This window comes from Hemicordylus capensis, chromosome 4 (assembly GCF_027244095.1).
Source record: "Hemicordylus capensis ecotype Gifberg chromosome 4, rHemCap1.1.pri, whole genome shotgun sequence".
NCBI lineage: Eukaryota > Metazoa > Chordata > Lepidosauria > Squamata > Cordylidae > Hemicordylus > Hemicordylus capensis.
The window spans coordinates 260,279,895-260,306,504 of NC_069660.1; the positions used below are offsets into that span (position 1 = coordinate 260,279,895).

General features: G+C 44.0%; 1 protein-coding gene across 2 annotated transcripts in view; it reads right to left on the bottom strand.

Moving 5' to 3' along the window:
* Window positions 1–26,610, bottom strand: part of SDR16C5 (short chain dehydrogenase/reductase family 16C member 5) — a 45,462-nt gene that overhangs the window by 13,049 nt on the left and 5,803 nt on the right. For both annotated transcript variants that reach the window (XM_053247203.1, XM_053247201.1), the window contains exons 2-3: window positions 18,349–18,693; window positions 13,726–13,857 (exon numbers count right to left, since the gene is read on the bottom strand). In XM_053247203.1, coding sequence (XP_053103178.1) covers window positions 13,726–13,857; window positions 18,349–18,669 — 453 coding nt within the window. In that variant the 5' untranslated portion in view covers window positions 18,670–18,693. The remainder of the gene's footprint in view (window positions 1–13,725; window positions 13,858–18,348; window positions 18,694–26,610) is intronic.

The window sequence follows — 26,610 nt, forward strand, 5'->3', positions numbered from 1 at the left end:
ATAATCCACTAGGGGGCACTGTGGGAATAATCAATAAAACTACAGGGATGAGTTGTTTTGCTTTTTCATAATTACACTGCAGACTCAAATCAAGCATTTCGTTTTCAAACATAAGATTGTCAGCAGTAATAGATGTCTGCAATTTCTAAAAGCAAACAATTCATTTGAGAATGATCACTTACAATATTTATCTATAGCCAAATTTCTCCTTTTGCAACATTAAATTTTGATTAAGCCTGGTCTTCTTTCTGGCTGGTCTTGCCCCTTTAGTGTTATCAGACAGTTTTGTTTCCAAATGGAAATCAGCTCTGAAATTAAAATTGCATCACTTGGGCACGTCTCAAGAAGATCTTATTGGGCGAGGATTAGAGCAGGTGCTTTGCTTTGTGAAGCAACGGATCCGAGATATAGATTTGCAGGAGGAGTCCGCACGGTTACCCAAGAGAATGTATTTAGGTTCTCAAACCTGTTTGCAGGAGGAGTCCGCACGGTTACCCAAGAGAATGTATTTAGGTTCTCAAACTTATAACTATAAACCAGCTGAATATTTAGACCAGATCTTGATACCAAAATTTAGGAGATTTCTGACCCTTGTGCGATTGAACGTTCTCCCTTCGGCAGTACTTGATGATAAATTCAAACAACTTCCTTATGATCAGCGCTGTTGTCTCTGCGGCTCAGGGGATATAGAGTCTATCACCCATGTTATTCTTTATTGCCAGTTTTATAAGGACGCTCGCACCAAATTTATTGCTCCTATTTTAGCCATTTATCCTGGTCACACAGACCAATTTTATTTGGAAATTATGCTGGCCAATTTTAAACCTGTAATTTCAGATAATGTGGCAAAGTTCTGTTTTGTGGCGTCGAAGCTCCGTAGAGACTGTATTAGTAATTTGAATAGTTAGTGATTTTGTAGACTTTTGAAATTTTTGAATTGTCTTCAAGGCAGAACTTCCTCAAGGGTCTAGATTCCATATCAGACTCCCAGGGCAGTTCCCACAGACAAGCAAAAAGGGAGAAGACTGTTAAGTATGATACAAGTGGTCCAAACACACCGTGAATCCTGAAAACAAAATGCCTCAAATGATGAAGTGAACACTTACACCATTTAGAATATGCACATATAGGTTTATGAAGAGCTAGAGTGAAGACAAACATACATTCTAAAGAACTACACATCCCACACCACACAGCTGTGCTCTGGGGACTTGGAAGAACTTAGGATGCGGGGAGGTGATATTTTAAAACAAGCCACAGCAGAAGGTAAGCCTCACTACTTGCCTTTTGCTGCAGCTTCTGTTTTAAAAGTTCTCTCCACTTTTAAAAGTTTTTTAAAATCCCCAGAAGCACAGTGCATTGTAGGGGTATGTAGTTCTTTTCAGGCACACAGTAGGGAAATGTGAGCCGGGCTCGACACTGAGCCGGCCCAGTTTGGGCGGTCTGAGTTCAAACCGAACTGACTCCTGATTCTAAGAACCGGCTCACGGACTAGCTCAGGTATACTTGTAAAGGGGAATCCAGCGAGGATTCCCCCTTACAAGTAAAGGGAATTCCCTTGTAGTGCAGAGAGGGAGGGGTGGGAGAAAGGCAACATTTTGTCTAGCGCAAACACGCTAGCTTTCGCGTGGCTTCGGCTAATGCACCATCACACCCATTTTGAGAGAGCGGCACTGGCTGCCAGTTTGTTTCCAGGTCCAATTCAAGGTGCTGGTTTTGACCTTTAAAGCCTTTAACAGTTTGGGCCTTGGCTACCTGAGGGACCACCTGCTCCCAAGGGTTGCTGCCCACTTGAAGAGGTCATCTGAGGAGGCTCTGCTCCAGGTCCCAACAATGAGGGAGGCTCGGCTGCCGTGCACGCAGGACAGGACCTTCTCTTCCCAGACTCTGGAATGCTCTCCCAGTGGCTGTTCAATCCTCAGTCTCCATCACGGCTTTTAGAAAGCATGTGAAAACTTGGCTTTTTGCCCAGGCTTTTATTTGAGTGTCTCCTCTGCTGCTTCTTTGTATTTTGTATGGTTATTTTATGCATGTATTTTTAAATCTTTTAAATTAGATCTGTGTTTTTATTTTTTAGCTTAATATTTTAATTGTTTAATTTTTATAGTTTGGTTTTAACTTTTCTATGTGAACCGCCTTGGGATTGTTTTAATGAAAGGTGGTATCCAAATTTAACAATAAATAAATAAAACTTTTTTACCTTTAATTTTCAGTTGCCAGGGGTGGCAGCAGCTCCTCAAACACCCCCCACCAGCCTCCAAAATGGCAGCCTGGGCTGGCTGTGGCCTGGTTCAAGCCTCTGCACATGTGCAAAGGCTAATAATAATAATAATAATAATAATAATAATAATAATAATAATAATAGCAGCAGCCATCCCAGGTCCTTGGGAAGGACTAGATGTCTGGATAAAACAAACCAGTCAATAACACCTGTCTGACTGTGTAAATAAATAAATAAATAATATAGCAAGTGCCGCCTTTGTAAAGAAGCAGATGAAGCAGTGGACCACCTAATCCTCTGCTGTAAAAAGATCGCACAGACTGACTACAAAAAAAGGCATGACAAGGTAGCAGGGATGATACACTGGAACATTTGCAAAAAATAAAAGCTACTTGTAGCCAAAGATTGGTGGGACCATAAAATTGAAAAAGTGGTAGAAAACGAAGATGCAAAAATATCATGGGACTTCCGACTACAGACAGACAAACATCTGCCACACAATACACCAGATATAACTGTAGTTGAGAAGAAAGAAAAACAAGTTAAAATATTCAACACAGCAATACCAGGGGATAGCAGAATAGAAGAAAAAGAAATTTAAAAAAATCACAAAACACAAAGATCTACAAACTGAAATTGAAAGGCTGTGGCAGAAGAAGAACAAAATAATCCCAGTGGTAATTGGCGCCCTAGGTGCAATTCCAAAACAACTTGAAGAGCACCTCAACACCATAGGGGCCACAGAAATCACCATCAGCCAATTACAAAAAGCAACTTTACTGGGAACAGCCTATATTCTGTGACGATATCTATAATAACAGCAACAACACTGACAATAAAATTCAGCCATCCCAGGTCCTTGGGAAGGACTCGATGTCTGGATAAAACAAACCAGTCAATAACACCTGTCTGACCGTGCAAATAAATAAATAAATAAATGATTCTATTTCTATACCGACCTTCCAAAAATGTCTCAGGGTGGTTTACACTGAGAAATAATAAATAAATAGGATGGATTCCTGTCCCCAAAGGGCTCACAATCTAAAAGAAACATAAGATAGACACCAGCATCAGTCACTGGAGGTACTGTGCTGTGGGTGGATAGGGCCAGTTACTCTCCCCCTGTTCAATAAAGAGAATCACCACATTAAAAGGTGCCTCTTTGTCAAGTTAGCAGGGTTAGAGTGACTCCTACGCACGTGTAGAGACCATTTGAGAGCAGAGGCTTTCTAAAGGGTTTTGCCCTCTGCAAAGTTTCAAAGCCAGGGAAACTTAGAAATACAAAGGGGAAGGCTCCAGGTACAGGAACTGGAGAAAGTGTGGTATTTCCTATTCAGAGGGAGCATGAATCTAAAGTACTCTATCGTGCCAAATATACACAACTGAGTTGAGAATTGACCTTAAATGTATTCCAGGCTATGTTGTCCCTTCTTCTCAGGAGCAGTCCTTTGTCTTAAAATCTTTTTCTGTGTCAGGAACTCTGATTTCATTAAGAATGGATGGAGCTCAGGGTAGGTGCATCACCTTGTCATAGGTAACTGTTCCACCTGTTCAAGATTTGCACAATACAGTTGTTTGATCCAAACCGAGGACAACTTCTCTCCTGGCTTCTAGTGTTCATCCATGCCTTGCTCAGCCTTGCTTCTGTTGGAAGTGAGAGTTTCCAGAGACAAGGGGACTGAATGGCAACACCACCAACTCACACTCTAGCCTTCTACAATGACAGGACTGTCATTCCACAGATCTACCTTGCTTTCATAGCATACAGAGCCTTCCCAAAGGTGTCCCATGGCCACACGATTTTTTTCAAATGGCTCAATTCTATCTTGCCATTTACAGAATGCAATGGAAGAGCTGCCCAAGTCCTATCGTCACTCTTCATGCCTGGTCTATGGCTCCTTCTACAACTTCCACTGGAGGCATCCCAGCCATTTACAAATGTTGAGTGGTCACATGGTTTTTAAAAAATTATTATTGTATTTGTACACTGCCCCAAACTTCGGTCTCTGGGCAGCTAACAGCAAAATAAAACAAATTAAGATAGAAATTAAACACTTAAAACAATTCAAAACCACAAGACTGGTTAAAAGCTTGGGTGGATAAGTGTGTCTTTAAATACTTCTTAAAGGTTGTCACAGACAGGGAGGCTTTTGTTTCAGCAGGGAGTGCATTCCAGAGTCTTGAGGCGGCAACAGAGGAGGCCCGTCCCCATGTAGCTACCAGACAAATTGGTGGCAACTGCAGATGAACCTCTCCAAATGATCTCAATGGGCAGTCGGGCTCACAGTGAAGAGGACATTGAGGCTGTTCACATGCAAAGCAAAGACTGGGTTTAGGCAGCCAAGCTCAGTCTTTGCTGTGTGTGGGAACTGTCGGGAGGTGCGCGGCTCCCAGCGGACGCAAACCCTGTAGGGGGCTCCGGCTGTTCTGTGTCTGGCTCTGTAGGGGGCTCTGGCTCTGGCTGACTGTTTACTCAGTGGTGTGGGTGGAGTCAGCTAGGGCTGGGAGAGGCCCACATTCCTTTCCTGTGACTCAGATCTTGTGTGACAGTTGGAAGGCTACTCTGGGAAGTTGGAAGGCTACTCTGGGAACAGCAGACACAGAAGCCTTTCTAAACATCTAGCCTTTTCCCCTTCAAACAAACTAACAGGAAGAGGGGAGTTTTGCAGGGGCTGTTTCTCTTTAAGGGGTAGGTCTTAGTCTCTCTGTCTCTGTGTGTGTTACTTGTTAGGGTTACGATATCACAGGGCTAGGAGTTCTTAGGGTTACCTAAAGGCAGTGTTTACTCAGTGGTGGGGGTGGAGTCAGCTAGGGCTGGGAGAGGCTGTGACTCAGATCCTGTGTGACAGTTGGAAGGCTACTCTACATATGAGGTGAAGAGTAGGTGAAGAGCCCACACCACTGAGGCCCGAGAACATAGCGAACAGAGCATAGCGGACAGGGATAGCAAACAGGACGTAGGAGTTTTGCAGGAGTTTAGCGGGAAGTGTGCGAGGGAGCTTGGAACAAGCCCCTGCGATCACAAGGAGCCTGGTGGACAAGAGAACGTAAGTATATATCCCTCCCTCGTATCCCTCATATTCTTGGGAAAGACTGTTTGGACAGTTAAATAGTTGACCATTACAGCCGAGACCTATCCTAATAAACTATCTAATAAATGGACAATAAGCTCCCTAAATACTGTAAAAAGCCAACCAAAACAGTATGAAGATAGAAGGTCAGCAGGGGAAGGGGCACTTCCCAGTGTATTGCACAGAGTGCCACATGTACGACTATTTGCCCCATGGGCAGAAGTCATGGGTGTGTGCTTGGTGCAAGGAGCTCCTCGTCTCAGGGAACAAATCTGTTCCCTCGAGACCAAGGTGGCGGATCTGGAGAAGCTCAGAGAGACAGAGAGGCATGTGGACGAGACCTTCAGGGATGTGATAGAGGCATCCCACTCCAGGGCTGGTAGCTCCTCTGCTGTCAGGGAGAATGAAGGTCTTGGGCAAGGAGGACATCGGTCTGAGGAAGAGGGAAATGCTCCTTTAGAAGGGACCCCTTCCGTGGCTGATGAGCCCATATCCTCGCGCACAGGGGATACTCCTCTTGGGGGGTGGGGCCTCCTTGTAGTGGGTGATTTGATTATTAGAGGGATAGAGAGATGGGTTTGTGACCTGCGTGTTGACAGCATGGTGATTTACCTGCCTGGTGCGAAGGTTGCGGACATTACGCAGCGTCTAGACAGGCTCCTAGGCAGTGCTGGGGAGGAGACAGCTGTCGTGGTGTACGCCGGCACCAACGATGTGGGGAAATGCAGTCGGGAGGTCCTGCAAGCCAAATTTAGACTGATAGATAGCATTTTGAAGTCCAGGACCCGCAAAGTAGCATTCTCAGAAATGCTACCTGTTCCACGAGCAAGTACAGTGAGACAGGCAGAGCTGAGGGGCTTCAATGCGTGGATGAGACGCTGGTGCCGGGAGGAGGGGTTTAGATTGGTTACGCACTGGGACACATTTTGGGGCAAGCAAGGCCTGTACAAAAGGGACGGGCTGCACTTGAACCAAGATGGAACCAGACTGCTGGCGCTTAAAATCAAAAAGGTTGCAGAGCAGCTTTTAAAATGACACCTGGGGAACAGCCGATAGGAGCTGGGCACTATCCCGTTTGGCAAAAGCCATCCTTTAAAGTGTGAGGCTGCAAAGAATTCAAATAAAACAGAAGGGGACAGAGCAGAACCGCATAAAGAGCAGACGGGAGCCTGTGCCAGCAGGTCAAAGAGCCAAAAGAATAGCATACATCAGGGGAGAGATTCAGTGTATAGGTGCTTGTATGCCAATGCCAGAAGCCTCCGAGCCAAGATGGATGAGCTGGAGTGCTTGGTTGCTAACGCAGAAATAGACATAGTGGGCATAACAGAAACATGGTGGAACAGTGAGAACCGGTGGGACACTGTTATCCCTGGGTATAAACTCTATAGAAAGGACAGGGAGGGGTGCCTTGGAGGAGGAGTAGCAATGTATGTTAAAGAAGGGATAGAATCTAACAAGCTAGAAAACCTAAGTGGACTGGGGTCCTCCATAGAAACCCTGTGGGTGACTATACAAGGCCGGAAAGGAAACGTGCTACTGGGGACGTGCTATCGCACTCCGGATCAAAATGCCGACAGTGACTGGGAGTTGCAGGAGGAAATCAGGGAGGCGTCAAGGAGAGGCAGGGCTGTAATTATGGGTGATTTCAACTACCCACACATAGACTGGGTAAATTCACATTCAAGTCAGGACAAAGAGGTCAAATTTCTAGATACGCTAAATGACTGTGCCCTAGAACAGTTGGTCATGGAACCGACCAGAGAGAAGGCAACCTTGGATCTAATTCTGAGTGACACCCAGGACCTGGTGCGTGATGTCAGTGTCATCGAACCTTTAGGGAACAGTGACCACAGTGCCATCAATCTCAGCATACATGCGGGGAGAGAATCACCAAGGGTGTCTAACACAGATATTTTGAATTTCAGAAGAGGAAACTTCTCCAAAATGAGGAGTATGGTGAAAAGAAAGCTGAGGGGGGAAATCAGGAGAGTCACTTCGCTCCAGAGTGCATGGAGTTTACTCAAAACCACAATACTAGAATCCCAGTTAGATTGTATACCCCAAAGGAGGAAAGGTTCCACTAAGTCCAGGAGGATGCCAGCATGTCTAACGGGTAACGTCAAGGAAGACATAAAAGGGAAGAAGACTTACTTCCGAAATTGGAAGGCCTGTCCAAACGAAGAGAACAGAAAGGAACACAAACTCTGGCAAAAGAAATGCAAGGTGACAATAAGGGAGGCAAAAAGAGAGTTTGAGGAACATTTAGCCAAAAGTATCAAGGGGAATAACAAAAACTTCTTTAAGTACATCAGAAGCAGGAAACCTGCCAGGGAGGCAGTTGGACCATTAGACAATGAGGGAGTGAAAGGGATTATTAAGGAGGATATGGAGGTTGCAGAGAAGCTGAATGAGTTCTTTGCATCTGTCTTCACGGCAGAGGATACTGAGCATACACTTGCTCCTGAACCAGGCTTTTTAGGGATGGAGGCTAGAGAGCTGAGTCGGATAGAAGTGACAAGGGATGATGTTCTAAACTGTCTGGAAAAACTGAAAGCTAACAGATCACCAGGGCCGGATGGCATCCATCTAAGAGTCCTCAAATAACTCAAATGTGAAATTGCCGACCTCCTTGCCAAAATATTTAACTTATCCCTGAAATCGGGCTCTGTACCAGAGGACTGGAGAGTAGCAAATGTAACACCGATTTTCAAAAAGGGATCCAGGGGCGATCCAGGAAATTACAGGCCAGTTAGCCTAACGTCCGTTCCAGGCAAATTGATGGAAAGTATCCTCAAGGATAAAATTGTAAAGCACCTAGAAGAACAAGCCCTGCTGGGAGTGAGCCAGCATGGCTTCTGCAAAGGTAAATCTTGCCTCACCAACCTTTTGGACTTCTTTGAGAGTGTCAACGAGTGTGTGGATCAAGGTGATCCAGTTGACATAGTCTACCTTGACTTCCAAAAAGCTTTGGACAAAGTTCCTCATCAAAGACTCCTGAGGAAACTTAGCTGTCATGGGATAAAGGGACAAGTACATGTGTGGATTGCTAACTGCATGAAAGACAGGAAACATAGGGTAGGTATAAATGGAGAGTTTTCACAATGGAGGGAAGTAAGAAGTGGGGTCCCCCAGGGATCTGTACCGGGAACGGTTCTTTTTAATTTATTCATAAATGATCTAGAAGCAGGGGTAAGCAGCGATATGGCCAAATTTGCAGATGATACCAAACTCTTCCGGGTAGTGAAATCCCAAACGGATTGTGAGCAGCTCCAAAAGGATCTCTCCAAACTGGGGGAGTGGGCGACAAAATGGCAAATGCGGCTCAATGTTAGCAAGTGTAAAGTGATGCACATTGGGACTAAAAACCCCAACTTCAAGTATATGCTGATGGGATCCGAGCTGTCGGTGACGGACCAGGAGAGGGATCTTGGGGTTGTGGTGGACAGCTCATTGAAAGTGTTGACTCAATGTGCGGCAGCTGTGAAAAAGGCCAATTCCATGCTAGGGATCATTAGAAAGGGGATTGAAAACAAAACGGCTAAAAGTATAATGCCCTTATACAAAACTATGGTGCGACCACACTTGGAGTACTGCATAGAATTCTGGTCACCACATCTTAAAAAGGACATTGTTGAACTGGAGAAGGTACAGAAAAGGGCAACCAAGATGATCAGGGGCCTAGAGCACCTTTCTTATGAGGCAAGACTACAACACCTGGGGCTTTTTAGTTTAGAAAAAAGACGACTGCGGGGAGACATGACAGAGGTCTATAAAATCATGCATGGTGTGGAGAGAGATAGATTCTTTTCCCTCTCACACAACACTAGAACCAGGGGTCACTCCATGAAATTGATTGCCAGGATGTCTAGGACCAACAAACGGAAGTACTTTTTCACACAACGCGTGATCCACTTGTGGAACTCTCTGCCACAGGACATGGTGACAGCCAACAACCTGGATGGCTTTAAGAGGGGTTTTGATAACTTCATGGAGGAGAGGTCTATCAATGGCTACTAGTCAGAGGGCTGTGGGCCACCTCCAGCATCAGGGGTAGGGTGCCTCTGAGTACCAGTTGCAGGGGAGTAATGGCAGGAGAGAGGGCATGCCCTCAACTCCTGTCTGTGGCTTCCAGCGGCATCTGGTGGGCCACTGTGTGAAATAGGATGCTGGACTACAGGTGAAACTCAGAAAATTAGAATATCATGCAAAAGTCCATTAATTTCAGTAATGCAAATTAAAAGGTGAAACTGATATATGAGACAGACGCATTACATGCAAAGCGAGATAAGTCAAGCCTTAATTTGTTATAATTGTGATGATCATGGCGTACAGCTCATGAAAACCCCAAATCCACAATCCCAGAAAATTAGAATATTACATGGAACCAAGAAGACAAGGATTGAAGAATAGAACAATATCGGACCTCTGAAAAGTATAAGCATGCATATGTATTCAGTACTTGGTTTTGGCCCCTTTTGCAGCAATTACTGCCTCAATGTGGCGTGGCATGGACGCTATCAGCCTGTGGCACTGATGAGGTATTATGGAAGACCAGGATGCTTCATTAGCGGCCTTCAGCAATTCTGCATTGTTTGGTCTCATGTCTCTCATCCTTCTCTTGGCAATGCCCCATAGATTCTCTATGGGGTCAGGTCAGGCGAGTTTGCTGGCCAATCAAGCACAGTACACTGTATACTTTTCAGAGGTCCAATATTGTTCTATTCTTCAATCCTTGTCTTCTTGGTTCCATGTAATATTCTAATTTTCTGAGATTGTGGATTTGGGGTTTTCATGAGCTGTACGCCATGATCATCACAATTATAACAAATTAAGGCTTTACTTATCTCGCTTTGCATGTAATGCGTCTGTCTCATATCAGTTTCACCTTTTAATTTGCATTACTGAAATTAATGGACTTTTGCACGATATTCTAATTTTCCGAGTTTCACCTGTAGATGGGCCTTGGGCCTGATCCCGTAGGTCTGTTCTTATGTTAGCCAGGGTTAAGGGTGTGAGCTAACTGCTTGTGTGCCGGTGCTGTGAAGCTCCATGCAACACCTACACATGAGTAGCCTCCTGGCCTGTGTCAGGAGGCTCCCCATAATGCACTGTGCACTTTCACAATGCATTATGGGAGTTCTGGGGGCCTCCCGCCCCACAAAACCTCCTTGCTGCCAGGAACAGCCAGCAGTCATTCGTCATCCAGCAACGTCAGGAAGATGGTCTGTCTGAAGGGGAGGTAAGCATTTTGAGGCTTCCTCCCCTCACCCCTTTTGAGCCCTTTCTCCTGATAGTGAGAAAGGGCTCAGTCTTTTAAATACCCTGTGCCTAAGCTGTTTAGTACTGTGTATTTTGCCCAGAAACGTATCGGCAGCCAGTGTAGTTCTTTTAATATAGGAGTTAATATAGGACCAAGAGACCAACCTGGCTGCTGCATTCTGCACCAACTGCAGTTTCTGGACTATATACAAAGGCAGCCCCACATAGAGCACACTGCAGTAGTCATACCTGGAGGTTACCAGCATATGTACCACTGTTCCGAGGTTGTTTATCTCAAGAAACGGACACAGCTGGCATATCAGCTGAAGCTAATAGAAAGCACCTATGGCCACTACCTCAAAACCTGAGACACCAGGAAGAGGTTTGGATCCAAAGCACTCCCAGACTGCGTACTGGTTCTTTCTGGGGCAAGTGTTACCCCGCAGATAAAAAATTGTCTCCCAAGTTCCAACCCTACACAATAAGCACCTCCATCTTATCTCGATTCAGCCTCAGTTTGTTATCTCTCATCCAGCCCATCACTGCCTCCAGGCAGGCATTTAGGGAGGTTATGCCTTCTACTGATGATGTTGACATGGAGAAATAGATTTTGGTATCATCAGCATACTGATAACACCCATCCAGCCCATCACTGCCTCCAGGCAGGCATTTAGGGAGGTTATGCCTTCTCCTGATGATGTTGACTTGGAGAAATAGATTTGGGTATCATCAGCATACTGATAACACCCTGCAACAAATATCCTGTTGCTAAATCATTCGTTGATGACCTAATTCTGGGTCAGGGTTTCGTACGTAGCAGAGCAGCTTCCTTGCTGCAATCCGTTGAAACTCAACCCTCAACAAGCTTTTGTGTCCAACACAAGCTCTCAGAGGTTTCATGTAGATGTTAAGGAGCATTGGAGACAGTATGGAGCCCTGGGGGATGCCATATAAAAGTTCACGTTTTCAAGAACAACAGTCTCCAAGTGACACCATCTGGAATCTGCCTGAGAGGTAGGAGTGGAACCACTGCAAAGCAGTGCATCCCACTGCCAACCCCCTCGGACTGTCCAGAAGGATACTATAAATGCCTCAGCTAGAGGGGAACATCATCATGCATTTTTGGGGGTTGAAAAAATGCCTTTCGGGATAGATTTCCGTTTAAAAAGTAGTATTGGTTATAGTTTGTCACCGTTTGCAGCGCAGGCTAATGTGCCTATTCGGGGAACAGTCAAATTCCAGTGGAAATTTCTCCATATTTATTTTTGTGTGATTTCACAAAATTTCCCCACTCAATAGAATTTGCAACAAATTTTTAAAATGCTGACTCCACACCCCGCCACACCCTCGGCCAGTCTGTCGGCAGCTGCTGTCCCATTGATGTTTTAGTCTACACATATAAATTCTTTTGCCTCATAAATCTATAGCACCAACACGGGCCACCTTAAAAGTCAGTTATTCCCATTTGTTGTGCCATTAATTTTCCTTGTAGGCCGATTTTCACAGTAGAGACCGGAGGTCCTTTTTCCTTCTGCTCTTTAATCCACTCCTCAAGGTTTTTCTCCAAATCAGGCCAGGCTTCTTGTCACCACTTCTCTCTGCATGTTTTGATTTCAGCATTCTTGCCAGATCGTCTTTTTCAATTTGCACCAAGGACTGCAGCATTCATCCACATTTCCGATCTGTTCTGCTCTTAGCACAACTCTCAGTTGAAACTAGCAGTGTAGCTTTTATGCTGTGTAGGTGCCATCTCCCCCCACGAAACTGGCACCAAAAATCTTGCCTGGAAATTTCACGTAAATTGGCGGAAGTGCTTTTTTGGCTTGCTCCCAAATTTGAGCGTAAATGCTGTATCGGCGTAAATGCCACAGGCAATGATAAACAACTTTTAAAACCATACTCGCCACGGTGTTTCTACCCCAAAATATGGTACATATTATAGACAAGCAGGCAAAACAAAGCTGCAGTGGAGCTGAATTGAATGGTCTTTTCAATTGGCTGATCTCTCCCAGAATAAATTTTATTCTAGTCTTAGCACAGGCCTCGGACAGTGGGGGGGATACACTGCTTACTTTCCTCCTCTGTGAGAACTACCCATTTATTGCTACCTGGTGGCCAGCTTCCAAACCATAAGATCACCTTCTCCTCATGTCCTATTACTGCTAAATGCATTCAGGTGTCAAGTAGTACTTTGTGGAAGTTCAAAGTAAATATATTCTGGATCACCCATATCTACATATTAAAAAAATTCCAGAAGGTTGGCTAAGCAGGATTTCCCTTTGCAGAAGCCATGTTTAACTACTTTCAGCAAGTCTCACTCTTCTAATGAAAACTTTAGATGCTTTCTTATTTACCTGGGACAGAAGTTGTGCTCACAGATCTTTAGTTTCCCACATCCCGAAACTGGGGTTACATAATAATTAGTATCCTACAGGTTCAGAGACAATATGCCTCTGAATCAGACTTGCAGAGGATGTAAAGCTTCGTCTTTTGCTTGTAAGTGTTCCAGATGCATCTGATTGGCCACTGTGGGAAACAGGATATTGGACTAGTCAGGCCTTTGGCCTGGTCTAGCAGAGCTCTTCTTATGGCTGCTTTCCAATCCTCTGGAAAGATTGTGGGTTTTAATGATAATGGATTGTTGCTCTACCCCCAACAGCCCAAATTGCAGCAATTCCACATTTGTGTTCTTAACTCTTAAGTGAATTTTATCCCATTCTGGTGGCTCATTAAACTAAGCTGATTGCTATTAAGATAAATAACCCAACAAATTCCGTAAAGTACTCTGGACACAAAGCATCACATAATCCATTAGCATCACTTATAGTACTGTCTAGTAGACTATTCCTTACTAATCAATAGCCAATCTGTGTTCAAATGCTAACTTGGCAAAGAGGAACCTTTTAATGTGGCGATTCTCTTTATTGAGCAGTGGGAGAGTAACAGGCCCTATCCACCTCCAGCACAGTACCTCCAGTGACTGATGCTGGTGTCTGTCTTATGTTTCTTTTTAGATTGTGAGCCCTTTGGGGACAGGGATCTATCTTATTTATTTGTTATTTCTCTGTGTAAATCGCACTGAGCCATTTTTGGAAGGGTGGTATAGAAATTGAATGAATGAATGAATAAATAAATAAATAAAATGCACTGTCACAGATATCATAAATTTGTTACCCAGAAGTGGGCCATTATGTTCACATCCATAGTCTTCTCTATCAGTGAGTCTGGAGTGTTCAGGAATCCTTTTCCTGTTACAATGCCAGCATTGTTAACCAGGATACTAACATCACCAACTTCCTTTTTAACCTAGAACAAGACAGATTAGAATATTTTCTGAGTTACTACAAATTAATCTACAAACTTATACAATTAGTGAGACAGCATTGAAAAATCAGTGCCGCAGCCATCTTTGTAAATGAAAACAGTTGAATGCATGTAAACGGGATTTGAAGTGAGAGAAAGTTTAACATGGAGAAATGATGTTGAACCCTAGCCCCACTGCTGCATTTTGCTTGCAACCCAGTCCTGGTGATGGGGAGAAGTGGTGGTGGTGGGTTCAAGTACAATCTTCCAACCCATCCCTTTATATTACACACGCACCCCACTTTCTATGAATTTACTAATGACCTGCAATAGCAAGCTCTGCCTCTGTAATGTAGTTCAAAAGTATTGATCCAGTAAAATTACATCATGGCAGGTTGAGGTCACCTTAATAATGGGTTTAAGTTGTTTATTAGGGATGTGCAAATTGATTCAGGTACAAATCAATTTGTACCCGAATCTAGCAGATTTAGGTGATTTGGAGACAAAACAAATCACCCCTGTGGTCCATTGGCTAGATTTGGGTACAAATCTAATTGCACCTGATCCGATCCAAATCAATTTGAGATTCGGATCCCTCCTATTAATTCCACCAGATTCCCAGCTTTCATTTTTTAAAAAGCTAAGCTCTAGCGATAGTAGAAGTGGAGTTATGGAGCAAAATGTGTGGTCACTATTTTTCAAGTGCTTGGATTCTTTGGTGTATAATAACTTTCCCTCAATGAATCCCTATGAGGATTCATTACACACCTTCATTTATTCTATTCATTTTGACTGTCTTTTCGACAGTGTCAACTGTCAACTGCCTTGTGACAACTAAACCCACAAGGCAGTGGGGTACTACTCAGTTTATGTTCTAGGATTTTTTAAAAAAAGTGTTTAGGCTCTTTGGTGTCTAATAACCTTTCCTCATAATGAATCCCTATGAGGATTATTACACACCAAAGAGTCTAAACACCTCAAAAATTCCTAAAATATAAACTGAGTACACAGTGGCTTGTGGGGTAGTTGGAACATAGGAAGCCAATAATTCCCCACCCCCACCTGCAAGACAGTGGGGTTAAAATGAACAGAAGAAACGAAGGTGTGTAATGAAGACACCCAAGAATCTAAACACTTCAAAAATACCTAAAAAATAATCCCTCTGTGTGTGTGGCGGGGGTGTAGTTGACACATGGCAGTTGACAGTTGGCACTGTCCAATAATAGTCAAAATAAACAGAAGAAACAAAGGCGTATAATGAATCCTCATAGGGATTCATTATGAGGAAAAGTTATTAGACACCAAAGAATCCAAACAATTGAAAAATAATGACTGCACATTTTGCTCCATAACTCTGCCTGGAATCTGGGTCTTTCTCTATAGCAATAGCAATAGCAATAGCACTTACATTTATATACCGCTCTATAGCCGGAGCTCTCTAAGCGGTTTACAATGATTTAGCATATTGCCCCCAACATTTCTGGGTACTCATTTTACCAACCTCGGAAGGATGGAAGGCTGAGTCAACCTTGAGCCCCTGATCAGGATCGAACTTGTAACCTTCTGGTTACAGGGCAGCAGTTTTACCACTGCGACACCAGGGGCTCGTAAAGCCTGTAAAGCTTGGGAATTTACTTTTGCTAGATGGATCGAACTCTGTTTAGAGATTCAGGAATTTTCTTTCCTCCATTATTTATGGTTGGACTCTTATCCAAACCCCTGGCTATCTTATGTAAACAACAAAATAATGCAATTGGGACATTCTCCTTCTGAACTACTTACTCTGGAGAATAATAAGGTGAAGGAAATACTATTTCTACGGTTGCATGACACTGAATGTCAGGAACTTACGTCTTTGGCTAACAGGACCTGCTTTCCCCTACATTTTGGGATCCCCCCCTCCGGGAGATAGAGGTGCAAACTATCTAACAACGCTTCACTTTTCCAAGTTTCGGGTAGCGTTTGCTCGGGCTCGCCTATCAAGGTGAAAGGCACACAGTGTTCTTTTTGAATGGAAAGGCTCAGGCAATGGTTTCCAATGGAGCCAGAAATTCTTTAAAAATTCCTGATTAATCAACAATAAATCCTATCAACTTGGGGGTGCCTTGGGGCGGGGGGTGAAGGCCAGCCCTGCCATGCCACCAAACCCACTTTGGGGTGCCCTGGCACCACCCAAAAGTGGAAAATGGGGCTGCCTCAAATCCCCATTATTCCCTATGGGAGGAATTTAAAAAATCAAAAAACTTCAAAAAAATCAGCAATAATCACAGGAATCTCTGATTGCCTTGGGGTTTGGTGGGTGGTTGGCACCCCGGGGTGCCTACAACCCACACCATGTTTGTGCCCCTAGGTGCTCTAGATAGGCTATAAAGGGTCAGTTTGAGTCCCCATTATACACTATGAGAATAATAATTTTTAAAAATTCAAAAAATCATTAACTATCTTAGGAGTGTCCGACTGCTTTGGGGTTTGGATGGTATTTGGCCCCCATGGGTGCCTACCACCCAACCCAGTTTTGGAGACTCAAACCAATTTGAACCGGTTCGAATCGAACCAGGCTCAGTCTGGTTCGAATTCAAACCAGCAGGGCAAACCCAGTGCCTGGTTCAGTTTGAATTTGAACCAGCAAACCGAGCTGTTTCAAATGAGAACCAGTTCAAATTTGAAACGGGTCACACATCCCTACCTTACATAGGGTTAAGTGTGGATACTAAATCTATTAATACATTTTAGCTACTGAATAAATCTATACATGTCACTTGGCATAACAAACACATACAGCCTTGATCATATTGTATCCTTTAGCATGCTATTGTGCTGAATTTAGCATATTTTCCACATAGACAATGCTCAGTTCAGTTCAGTTTATTTATGGTCACTGACCAGATAAATATATACATACAGCTCAAACAGTAACAATACCTAATCAGGCTATTCATAGACCTTATGGAGTCCAGCTATACAGATACACTCTTACTTCAAATTCTAATGGCAATGAGACAGAACTGAACAACTGCATAAGTAATTTTGTCATCACTATCACATAAAAGATAGCTAATATATAATTCATCCAGGCATACAGGGTAATTTAATAGGTGGGGCACTATTAGTTCATAGCGAGTGTCCCTGTAGAAACTACAGTATAGTATAACATGCGGTAGTGTCTCAATAGCACCTGACTCTCAGAATCAAAACTGCTCCGCATAAGGGACTTTTAAAAATCCTGCCTTCAGACACAGCAGAAGGTAAAACATCAAAGGGTGCTAGCATGAAGGCTCTACGGTATTTTGCTACTGTAAGCTCATTTAAGTAATTAGCAGGTTTCATAATCAATAGTTATTAATTTCCTTGATATAAAACTTGTATTGGATTGCCACACTATGTCACAAATTCTTTGGGAGAGCACCAGGCTAGCTTGATCAAGATTCATAGCCATCAGTGACTATGGAGCAAACCCACAGGAAAACAATTTCCCTTTAAGTTCCATTTCCCAGTTGGAAGTGAACTTATCTGCTAACATGAGCGGTAACAATCCAGTGGGATTAAGGTTTATTTTGAGCCAAAATTTAAATATTAAAAGCCAGATTTTAGACTCAACATTTATCAGACCTGCCTTCACTCTCAGAGCTGTGTTAGAAACACTTCAGTACTTGAAATAGCTTTCTAAGAAATGTAGACTTCTACAGCCTAGATGTTAGGATAAAGGCCAAGCTGTGCTCCATAGAGCAAATCAGCTAACACCTTGGACTCGAAAAGTCTTATGGCTGCCGGGATAAAAAGTCTGCCTCTAAAGTAGAAAAATGCCAGTATCGCTGATGATGACCTTTAAGCATTTTGAATGACATATTCTTGATGGATTTGATGACTAATGGTGGAATGAAATACAATAAGTACTTGTAATGAGTGACCTGCTTGTTTTATGCCTGTCAATAGACCAACATTAAGAGTTTGGGATGCTTAGCAAACCTCATGATCTGCATTTTAGAGTAATTAATCTGCAGAGCATGATCTTTACAGTAGGGAGCGAAGGAATTAAGCGCTCTTGTCAGGCCAATAGGAATCTGCGATAGTATTACAGCGTCATCTGCGTACAAAAGCACTGTCAAAAGACCTTGTGCCCTGAAGAACAAAGTGCTCAGGCACAAGAACAAAGGGTTCAGACACATGGTCATGTCAGCAGCCAGGGAACTCCTTGTTTGGTTGTACTGTACTTGGGGAAACAACAAGGTGGTCTGGATTATCTGTGCATGAATGGGAGACCACTGGAAACCCAGTATAAGCTGCCCTGAGTCCTCTGAAGGAATTACAAGACCTGGGGGTTGGGGTAGGAATCAAAGAGCCTGCAAAAACCAGACAGTCTTAATAGCTGCATTTGTAGGAAGAAGCCCAGCACAACTCTGTACTTGTCTCACCTCCCAGGTCATCAACATGCCATAGAAGCATACCTGAAAGTGCTTATTACAATGCAAAGGTCACTTGCAGAATATCATTTACCTGATCTGCCACTTGGTAAATCTCTTGTCTTTTGCTGCAGTCACAAGTGTAGTAGTGTACTCTTGTAGCTCCATTTTCTCTTGCAAGTCTGGCTGTCTCTTTGTTCCCTTCTACGTTAATATCCCAGAGAACCAGAGTGGCTCCAAGACGGGAGAATTTTAAAGCCATAATCCGTCCAATTCCACTTCCAGCTCCAGTTATAAGCACTATTTCGCCAGCAACATTCTTCTTCCGCACAGGGATAAATAATAAAAAGAAAGACTCCAGTATCAGATATAGAAAGAGCCCAATGAATCTGAGTGTTTCCAGGAAGAAGTTCATCTTGGAGAAGATTTTTCCAATTAGCTGTTCAATAATGACAAAGATCAGTTAAAAGATAGCAATCCATGAGCATCAGTCTTTAAGCATTAAAAGGGTGCCATCTAGGAAAGCTTACACAGTGCTAGTACCAGAAATCACAATGCAGAACAAGCAAGATTATGCAATTTATGGAAATCTGGCATCTATATTGTAATGCATCAAAACATTTTTGGCAGCTGCCAAAAATTGCTAGCTGCCAAAAATTGCTAGCTGCTATTGGCTGGGTGATTTTAGAACTAGGTCTGTGAGCATTCTGAGAAAATGAAAGCGTCAACATGGAATCTTCACAGGCCATCTCCTCTAAGGGAAGGGGACACACACACACACACACACACACACTTACAACAAAAAATGAAAATTTCAGCTCTCTTCTCATACAATCCCCCATGCATTTACTGAACATGAAGGGAGGAACAGGAATGAGCCTTCTGGGCCCACCTCAGGATACCAATATGCAAGCTGGCCATGTCCAATGACTGCACAGTTGGTTTTCACAAGAAAGAAGTCCTACCGGTGTACTCCATATGACCAGGAAGAAACCCTGCATGATCAGGGTTCCCATTCAAATGGAATATACACATAGAGCTCCTGAGTCATGAAAGTCGAATGTGCAGCCACTGGAGATGCTGGCATCAGTGAGTCAGGCCAGAAGCTGTGTTCCTCGTGCTACATTCAGTAAATCAGTAAAAGCCTGAAGAGGAGGATAATACAAAAGATATGGTCAAGTAGAGAATGGTCCCAAGAGGAAGGGAAGCTAAAGGAACAAGGCAGAATTAGAAACAAACCAAAAAGCAAGTGTGGGAGTAAATCAGATAAAGAAAATGGGAGCCTTGGGAAGCGAAGCCTGCAGAAATTCATGTCCTGCAATTTGGGGAATGGAGAAAAGCTTGCAAAGCACTGAAGGAGTAGAAGTTGTATGTTGACAATAGGAGAGAGGGCAGAAGAGCACTGGGTAGGAAAGGAGACAGGAATACTAATGGGCAAACATTTCCAAGCATAGAGATGAAATTATTAGAAAAGCTACAGCTGTTGCATTAATGTCCATCATGCAGTGCAAAAGCTCTGACAGAGGAGGGAACAATCCTCTATTGCGCTGAGGATTTTGAAGAGAATGGCCATAATTTAAAAGGCAAAGTTGTCCAAATGATGACAGAGATGTGGCATAGAAAGATTTCTGCAGCAAAATTTCCTTTATTTGTTTCCATGGAAGAATTTCTATTTCTAAAATTTCTACTTGGTTACTCGAAAAGCCAAGAAAATGTGTGATACAGTGAGGGGAAAATAATATAATGAAGATGGGGCTTCTTCTTTTTAATTATATAAGAAGGTCAAACAGCATTTTGGGCATTTGAGCCAATGAGGTTCAGGTACCTCCATGGACAGAGTTACAAATTGCATAAACAGGTTTTCAACACAGACTGTTCAAATTCTTAGAGTAGAAAGAGCCTCTGCTTTCATTTTTTTTTTTTTTTTTGAGACAGAGTACATTTCTGGTCCTCACTGATTGCAGGAAACTTGAACTTGTGTGCATTTTCAAATACACAGAGAGAACTAAAAGTCTGAGCAGGATTTCTCATAGCTAAGGAATCATCAATTGGGGTGGTGAGGAGAATGTGTCTGCATAATTCAACCTATGTAGTGAAAATTTTAAAATACAAGATAAGTAAGCCTTGCGGCATTTGTGATGGTGGTGAACCTTCTGGCAACGATTGGCTCAGGTATCTGCCTATCACAATGAAAATGGAATTAGAACTAGTAAGCTGCTCTGGTCCTAAGGGATGATGCTTGCCCCAACTCCAGTGTGCGAGCTGTGAAGAGAAACAGTTTAAAAACAAAGATTCTTATGAAAGTTGTATATGCCTAAAGTGTATGAAAAGCTTCTGTAACAGTCAGAACAACGGTCCTGTAACTAAGCAAGCAAGTAAACCACCCTACTTTCTAAGAAAAGAACCAAGCTAACTTCATAATATACGTATAATTAATAAACTTCTATTTATTCATCTTTAAAGGCAATTGAATAACTTAGTCTGTACTCCTATGCCTACAGCACTGTGTTACCTCAGCAGAAGACCTTTACATACTTAGATCCTGAACATACTGTTCATAGAGACTTTAAATGGTGGCAGTGAAATAAAGAAACACAGAGAGAAATAGAAATAATATAATCCAAATAAGTGCATTCTAGAAACACCCCCTCATGACACAGTCGCTCACGGTTACAGTTCCGTTTGTCTGAAGAAGAAAGTGTTGTAACTGTGAGTGGCCAGCTGGAGGGGTTGAGTGACAGCATTGGGGCAGGACGTCCACCCTGCTCTCCAAGCTGTGTACTGTATTAGCACCAGTGTGCTCCATAACATCTGAATGGACTTAGAGTGGCACAAAAGAATGAGGGGAAGGAAACAAGGAGAGAGAAAGAAAATGGACAGGGAAGGGAGGCATTCATGATCAGGAACTAAGAAGCTGAGATTCACATATTGTTTGAAATAGTCAAGTCTCTGTCCTCAGATTTCTCTCATACGTTCCTATACATCCATAAGGCATTTCCAAAAATTCAGGCTGAATATGCTGTTCAGCTTACTCCCAACTTAATTTCTTAGGCTCTTTGTTTTAGAGTTCCTTCTTTCTACGCACCCTACTTGGCATCCTCCTCCCTGTCTAATTACGTTTGGATTAGCTCAGCTACAAGGGTGTTCTGCCCAAACCATATACATTTTCCACCCACGCACACTGGTATTCTAAACTTTCCTTCCAGTTTCTCAATACATAAACACCTTTATAAAAGTAAACACGATGCTGTATGTTACTTAAGAAATAAATTCCATTGGTTTCAATGGTGTATGTTTCAGAGAAAGTGTGATTAGGACTGAAATGCAAGGCAATGGGGATCAGATCTTCAACCCCCATAGGGAAGAGTTATGGACTCATCAGGCTGTGCTGTGAAGATGGGGACTTGTCCTCCACAAATCAGGAATGTATTTCAGTCATTTTCCATTAGAGCAGAGGTTTTCAACTTTGGTTCCCTGATATTGGGACCCAACTTCCATCATCCCCAGCCACAGTTGTCAAAAGGATAGAAGTTGTAAAGAGTCCAATAATATCTGAGGATCCAAAGTGGAGAACTCCTGCCTTACATCCTTGCCCACACCCAGAGAGCTGTGGTGTTTGCAGTGGCATTACTACAACTGGGAATTTAGGGTCTCTTCCAGATGGTGTATTCAAACTTGGGTGCAATTAAAAACAAAACAATACTACATACAAGGATAATATTATCAAGGATAATATCCGTATCCTAATATTCTTAGATCACCTGCAGTAATAAGATTAAAGAACTGTGGGTTTCTTTCTTTTTTTTAAAAAAATTAAAATTTTATTTTATTCTAACTTGGAAAAAATCCCACTGTCTAATGGATTGCCACAGAAGGTGTTAAGAATCTTACACAACATCCTTGAACTTGGTGTGGATTTCCCATTTTTGTCATAATTTGCAGTCAAATTGGCATATAACACCATCTGGAAGAGCCCTAGGTGTCAGTCTCTTTGCTCTTGCTGCCTGACTTATCTGTAAGAAAGCATACTCTCTATGCCACTGCCTGAAAAGAGCATCCAGTCAGACCTACTTTTCCAGTTCGGCTACTTCTTTCTCTCCAGCAATATTCCCTAGAAGGTAGAGGGCAGACGAGTTATGTGTGTATTTGTGGAGTTGTTTCAAGATTCTGCCATTATAAGCCATGAAAATTCTATTGCTTATAAAATCAAAGGTATCTATCCAGTCCCTCTAAAATTTTGAATATATCAACTCCGGGACAAGAGACATCACACACATACACACACACACACACACACACACACACACACACACACACACACACCCAATTTGGTGCAAATAAATCAAAAAATGGCCAAGATACAGTTGTTCAGCATTTTAACTGCTAAAAAGAAGGGTCAAAGTGATGACGACATTTTTCTTCTGACATTCAGCTCTACACTAGACTGGTGTGTTTTGCTAGTTTGAAAAAAAAAATCTATCCAGTAGTTTTTGAATAATTATTGTTTGGAAACCCCACAATAACATGGAAAAATAGCTAAGGGATGGATAACTGATTTTGCTCACTGAGAATTCTGAAGCTAAAGTTGGGAGGAGCAAGTCCTGGCAATTTCTACTGAGTGACTTCCTGATTCTGGACATTGGTGCCTGATAAAGAGAGCCTATGACATGGGTGGGCAAACTTGGCCCTCAAGCTGTTGTTGAATTACAACTTCCATCTTCCCCAGCCAAAATAAATTGTGGCTAGGGATGCTGGGAGTTCATCCAAAACAGCTGGAGGGCCAAGTTAGCCCACCCCTTGTCTATGAGCACTCCGGCACTTCTACACTCCTTCCTCGCCCTTTCATTTTACGGGCTTTTGTTTTCTACCTCTAACCACTTTCTCTCTTTTCTTTCACTCCCACCAATGGGGGGCGGGGAGCAAAGCTTGGAATAAATTACTAGGAAGTAATTTCATTGATTTCACTGGAGCTTACTTCTGCTTACTTCTGAGTGAACACTGGGACCATGGACCCCAGGAAGCTCCAAACAAATGCAGCAACTAAGTGACACCACCCCTTCAAATCTGGCCTGCTGCGATACAGCAAATGAAATTAAAAAATGAAACAAAAATTGTTTCAACTCTAGAAAACAAGTGCTGGCTACTAGGGCTGTTCACTGGATGCTCCAATCCCAATGAACCTGCAGCAACCCCTTCGTGTTTCATGAGACAGCCACTCCCATCATGGCTATCTCTGCGCAGTTCATCACAATCCTGGTACTGGGAACCAGCGCCCATAGGACTGACAGGGAAAGCAGACAGAGCTATTGGGAAAGACATCTGAGAAGTGTACTTCCTCCAAGTGCTATACCCAAATTAGTGGCAGAGTGGTGTATCAACTTGTGAAGGAAGGCCAGAGGTCATGAGAGACTTTGCAAAGGAACTGAAGGTGGGGTAAATGGGCTTGTGAAGCACAAGGGTGCAGCGAGGTATTGGGGGAATCTTGCGAAGCTACATGGGGCAGTGGCGGCGGGTGGTGAAGGCACATACTTCTGATGTAGAACACAGAGCTTCTGTATCGGGGCATACTGCCCATGAATATAGATACTCCGCTTAGCCAGCATGGGTAAGTGACACTTCTCTTCCCCACAGTGCCTAATCAGATTTTTCTTTTTTAAAAGTCTGGAAATTCAGTCATCCAAAAAACCTTCGGTTTAAGATGAGAGTTGAAATGCTTTACATTTCCACTCGTGCTCTAAAAGGCATGAAAATTCCAAGTTAAAGTGCCCATCCTAACTTCCGCGCCATATAAGCAGTAAAGACTTTGTATTCTGCTATATGATGCTGGCTTTAGAAATTGGGCTCGATGCACCCACACTTTGCCTTGGTCTTTCAGCTGGACACTGGGCTAGGGAGGGATGCATCCAGGCAGAAATTCAGCTGAATCAAAACAACTGTCAATGTCAATATAAAATGTATTTAAAAAGAAAAATAAGTATTGTCCAGCCAAAAATAGAGAGAGTTTCCATTAGTATTGCGAGCAAACTAGTGGTGTCCACGGAGCCACGGAGCTGCAGTCTGACACCGGGGAGCGGGTGGCTCTTTAAGGGCGGGGGAGGGTGCACTTACCCTCCCACTGCTTTTCCCCCACCAGCGCTCCATTAATTTGCCAAAATCCATTGGGCGGAGGTGTACCTCCCTGCCATCCCTTCCCCTGTCGGCTGGAAAAGTGGAAGTATAGTCTGCACGTGTGCCCGCCATTGTGCGTGCCCTCCGTGAACGTCACGTGTCATGCACACATGCCGTGTGCGTGCGTGATGTGCACACACAACGTGTGATGTGTGTGGCAGGCACGTGTGCGCAACAGCAGGCGCACGTGCAGACTATACTTCCACTTTTCCAGCCAACAATGGGGGAAGGGGCGGCAGGGAGGTACGCTGCCAACCCATGGATTTTGGCAAATTAACGGAGCGCCAGCGGGGGAAAGCAGTGGGGTAAGTGCACCCTCCCCCGCCCTTAAATTTAATCAAATCCCAGGTAATCTCTCAGCTATATTTTGGACCAGCTGAAGTTCCCAAACTGTTTTCTGCCTCCTTACTTTATAACTTCTCCTTCATTTCTACCATCTTTTACTAAACCAATGCCAGACAGAGTATTTTGCTAACCGAAGGTTGAGAAAGACTGACTGACAGAATCATTAGAGTTGCTAGTGCCCGGCAAAAAAGGCAGGTGCCCCATATGTTTGGCCTGGAGCCCAAGACCTCTTGTATGCTTGTCCTTCGGTGCCAAACCCCAACCCTGTTTAGACAAAGAGGGAGGTAGTGGTGAGGGTGTGTGTGTTGGGATGCAATTTAAAAATCCAGCCCAGTAGGCACTCCCATCACTACCTTCATCATCACTGTGCCCTCCCCCCACTAGAGGCTAGGGATGTTCACGAACTTGTTCGGAGGCCCTTTTATGGACCTCCAAACAGGTTCAAACATAGGAGATTCGAAGGTTTGACAGCCGGGAGGGGGTGATATCTTTAAGGGCAGGGGAGGGTGCACGTATCCCCCCCACCGCATTCCCCCTACTGAAGCTTGCTGAAAAACTGGTCTGATGGGGCAGCATAGGAACATAGGAAACTGCCATATACTGAGTCAGACCATTGGTCTATCTAGCTCAGTATTGTCTTCACAGACTGTCAGCGGCTTCTCCAAGGTTGCAGGCAGGAATCTCTCTCAGCCCTATCTTGGAGAAGCCAGGGAGGGAACTTGAAACCTTCTGCTCTTCCCAGAGCGGCTTCATCCCCTGAGGGGAATATTTTGCAGTGCTCACACATCAAGTCTCCCATTAATATGCAACCAGGGCAGACCCTGCTTAGCTATGGGGACAAGTCATGCTTGCTACCACAAGACCAGCTCTCCTCTCAGCGTACCTCCCTGCTGCCCCATCCACTCCTCGGACCCGAAGTGATAGGAAGTAACGTGCGTGAGTGAAGCGGACTGGGTGGTGGGGAGGTATGCTGTCGCCCCGCCGGACCAGTTTTTCAGTGAGCACTGGCGGGGGAAACATGGCGGGGTGGTGGTAGTAAAGTGCACCCTCCCCTGCTATTAAAGTTAGCGCTGCCAGTTCCATGCACATCCCTAGTAGATGCTTGTAGCTAGGGTTGCCTAAATCTGGTTACCTCAATACGGGACACAAGCTATGGGAGTGGGATCTTGGGGCAGGGCCTGCCATCTTAGAGCAGGGCTCAGCCTGCTCAGGTCCCTGAGTCATTGCAACTTCCAGGGACCCACAACCAACTCACTTTTTATTGCTACTTCCTAGCTGGGGGGAGGGGAGGGGAAACACCATGCTGTTGCAGCTAAGCTGCAACTAGGAGAGAACTCGCTCGCTTTTTGCTCTCTGTTCAGCCCCCTCCCCAACTCACTGGCACTGTTGGCTAAGTGGCTAAGCTCTGATTGGAAGGCTCCTCTCCTTTCATCTCCAGAGGAGAGGATTGCTAAGCAACTACCACTGGTGGGATGGTTGTTGCTTAGTACTCCTCCCCTCTGGAGAAGACTTTACTGAAATGAGCCTTCTGATCAGAGCTTAGCCAGCAGAGTACTCTCCTCATTAGTTGTTAGCTAGGACCCCGCAATGGAGTGTGCCCCCTCTGCCCCACCCCTTTCTGTGTGGCTCTGCCCTTCATTCCTGCCTCCCCTCGCCTCCTTGCCCTTCCCGCCGCTCCTCCTCTCAGGGTGAAATCTCCATGCAGCGAAGACAAAATACAGGGGAATTGACATCCTGGAAGGGACAACGATTCCCCCCCTCCCCCGGAAATATAGGGTGTCCCAGGCAATCTGGAACTGTTGGCAACCCAACTTGTAACAGAAAGGGAGTGAGATGGAGCAGA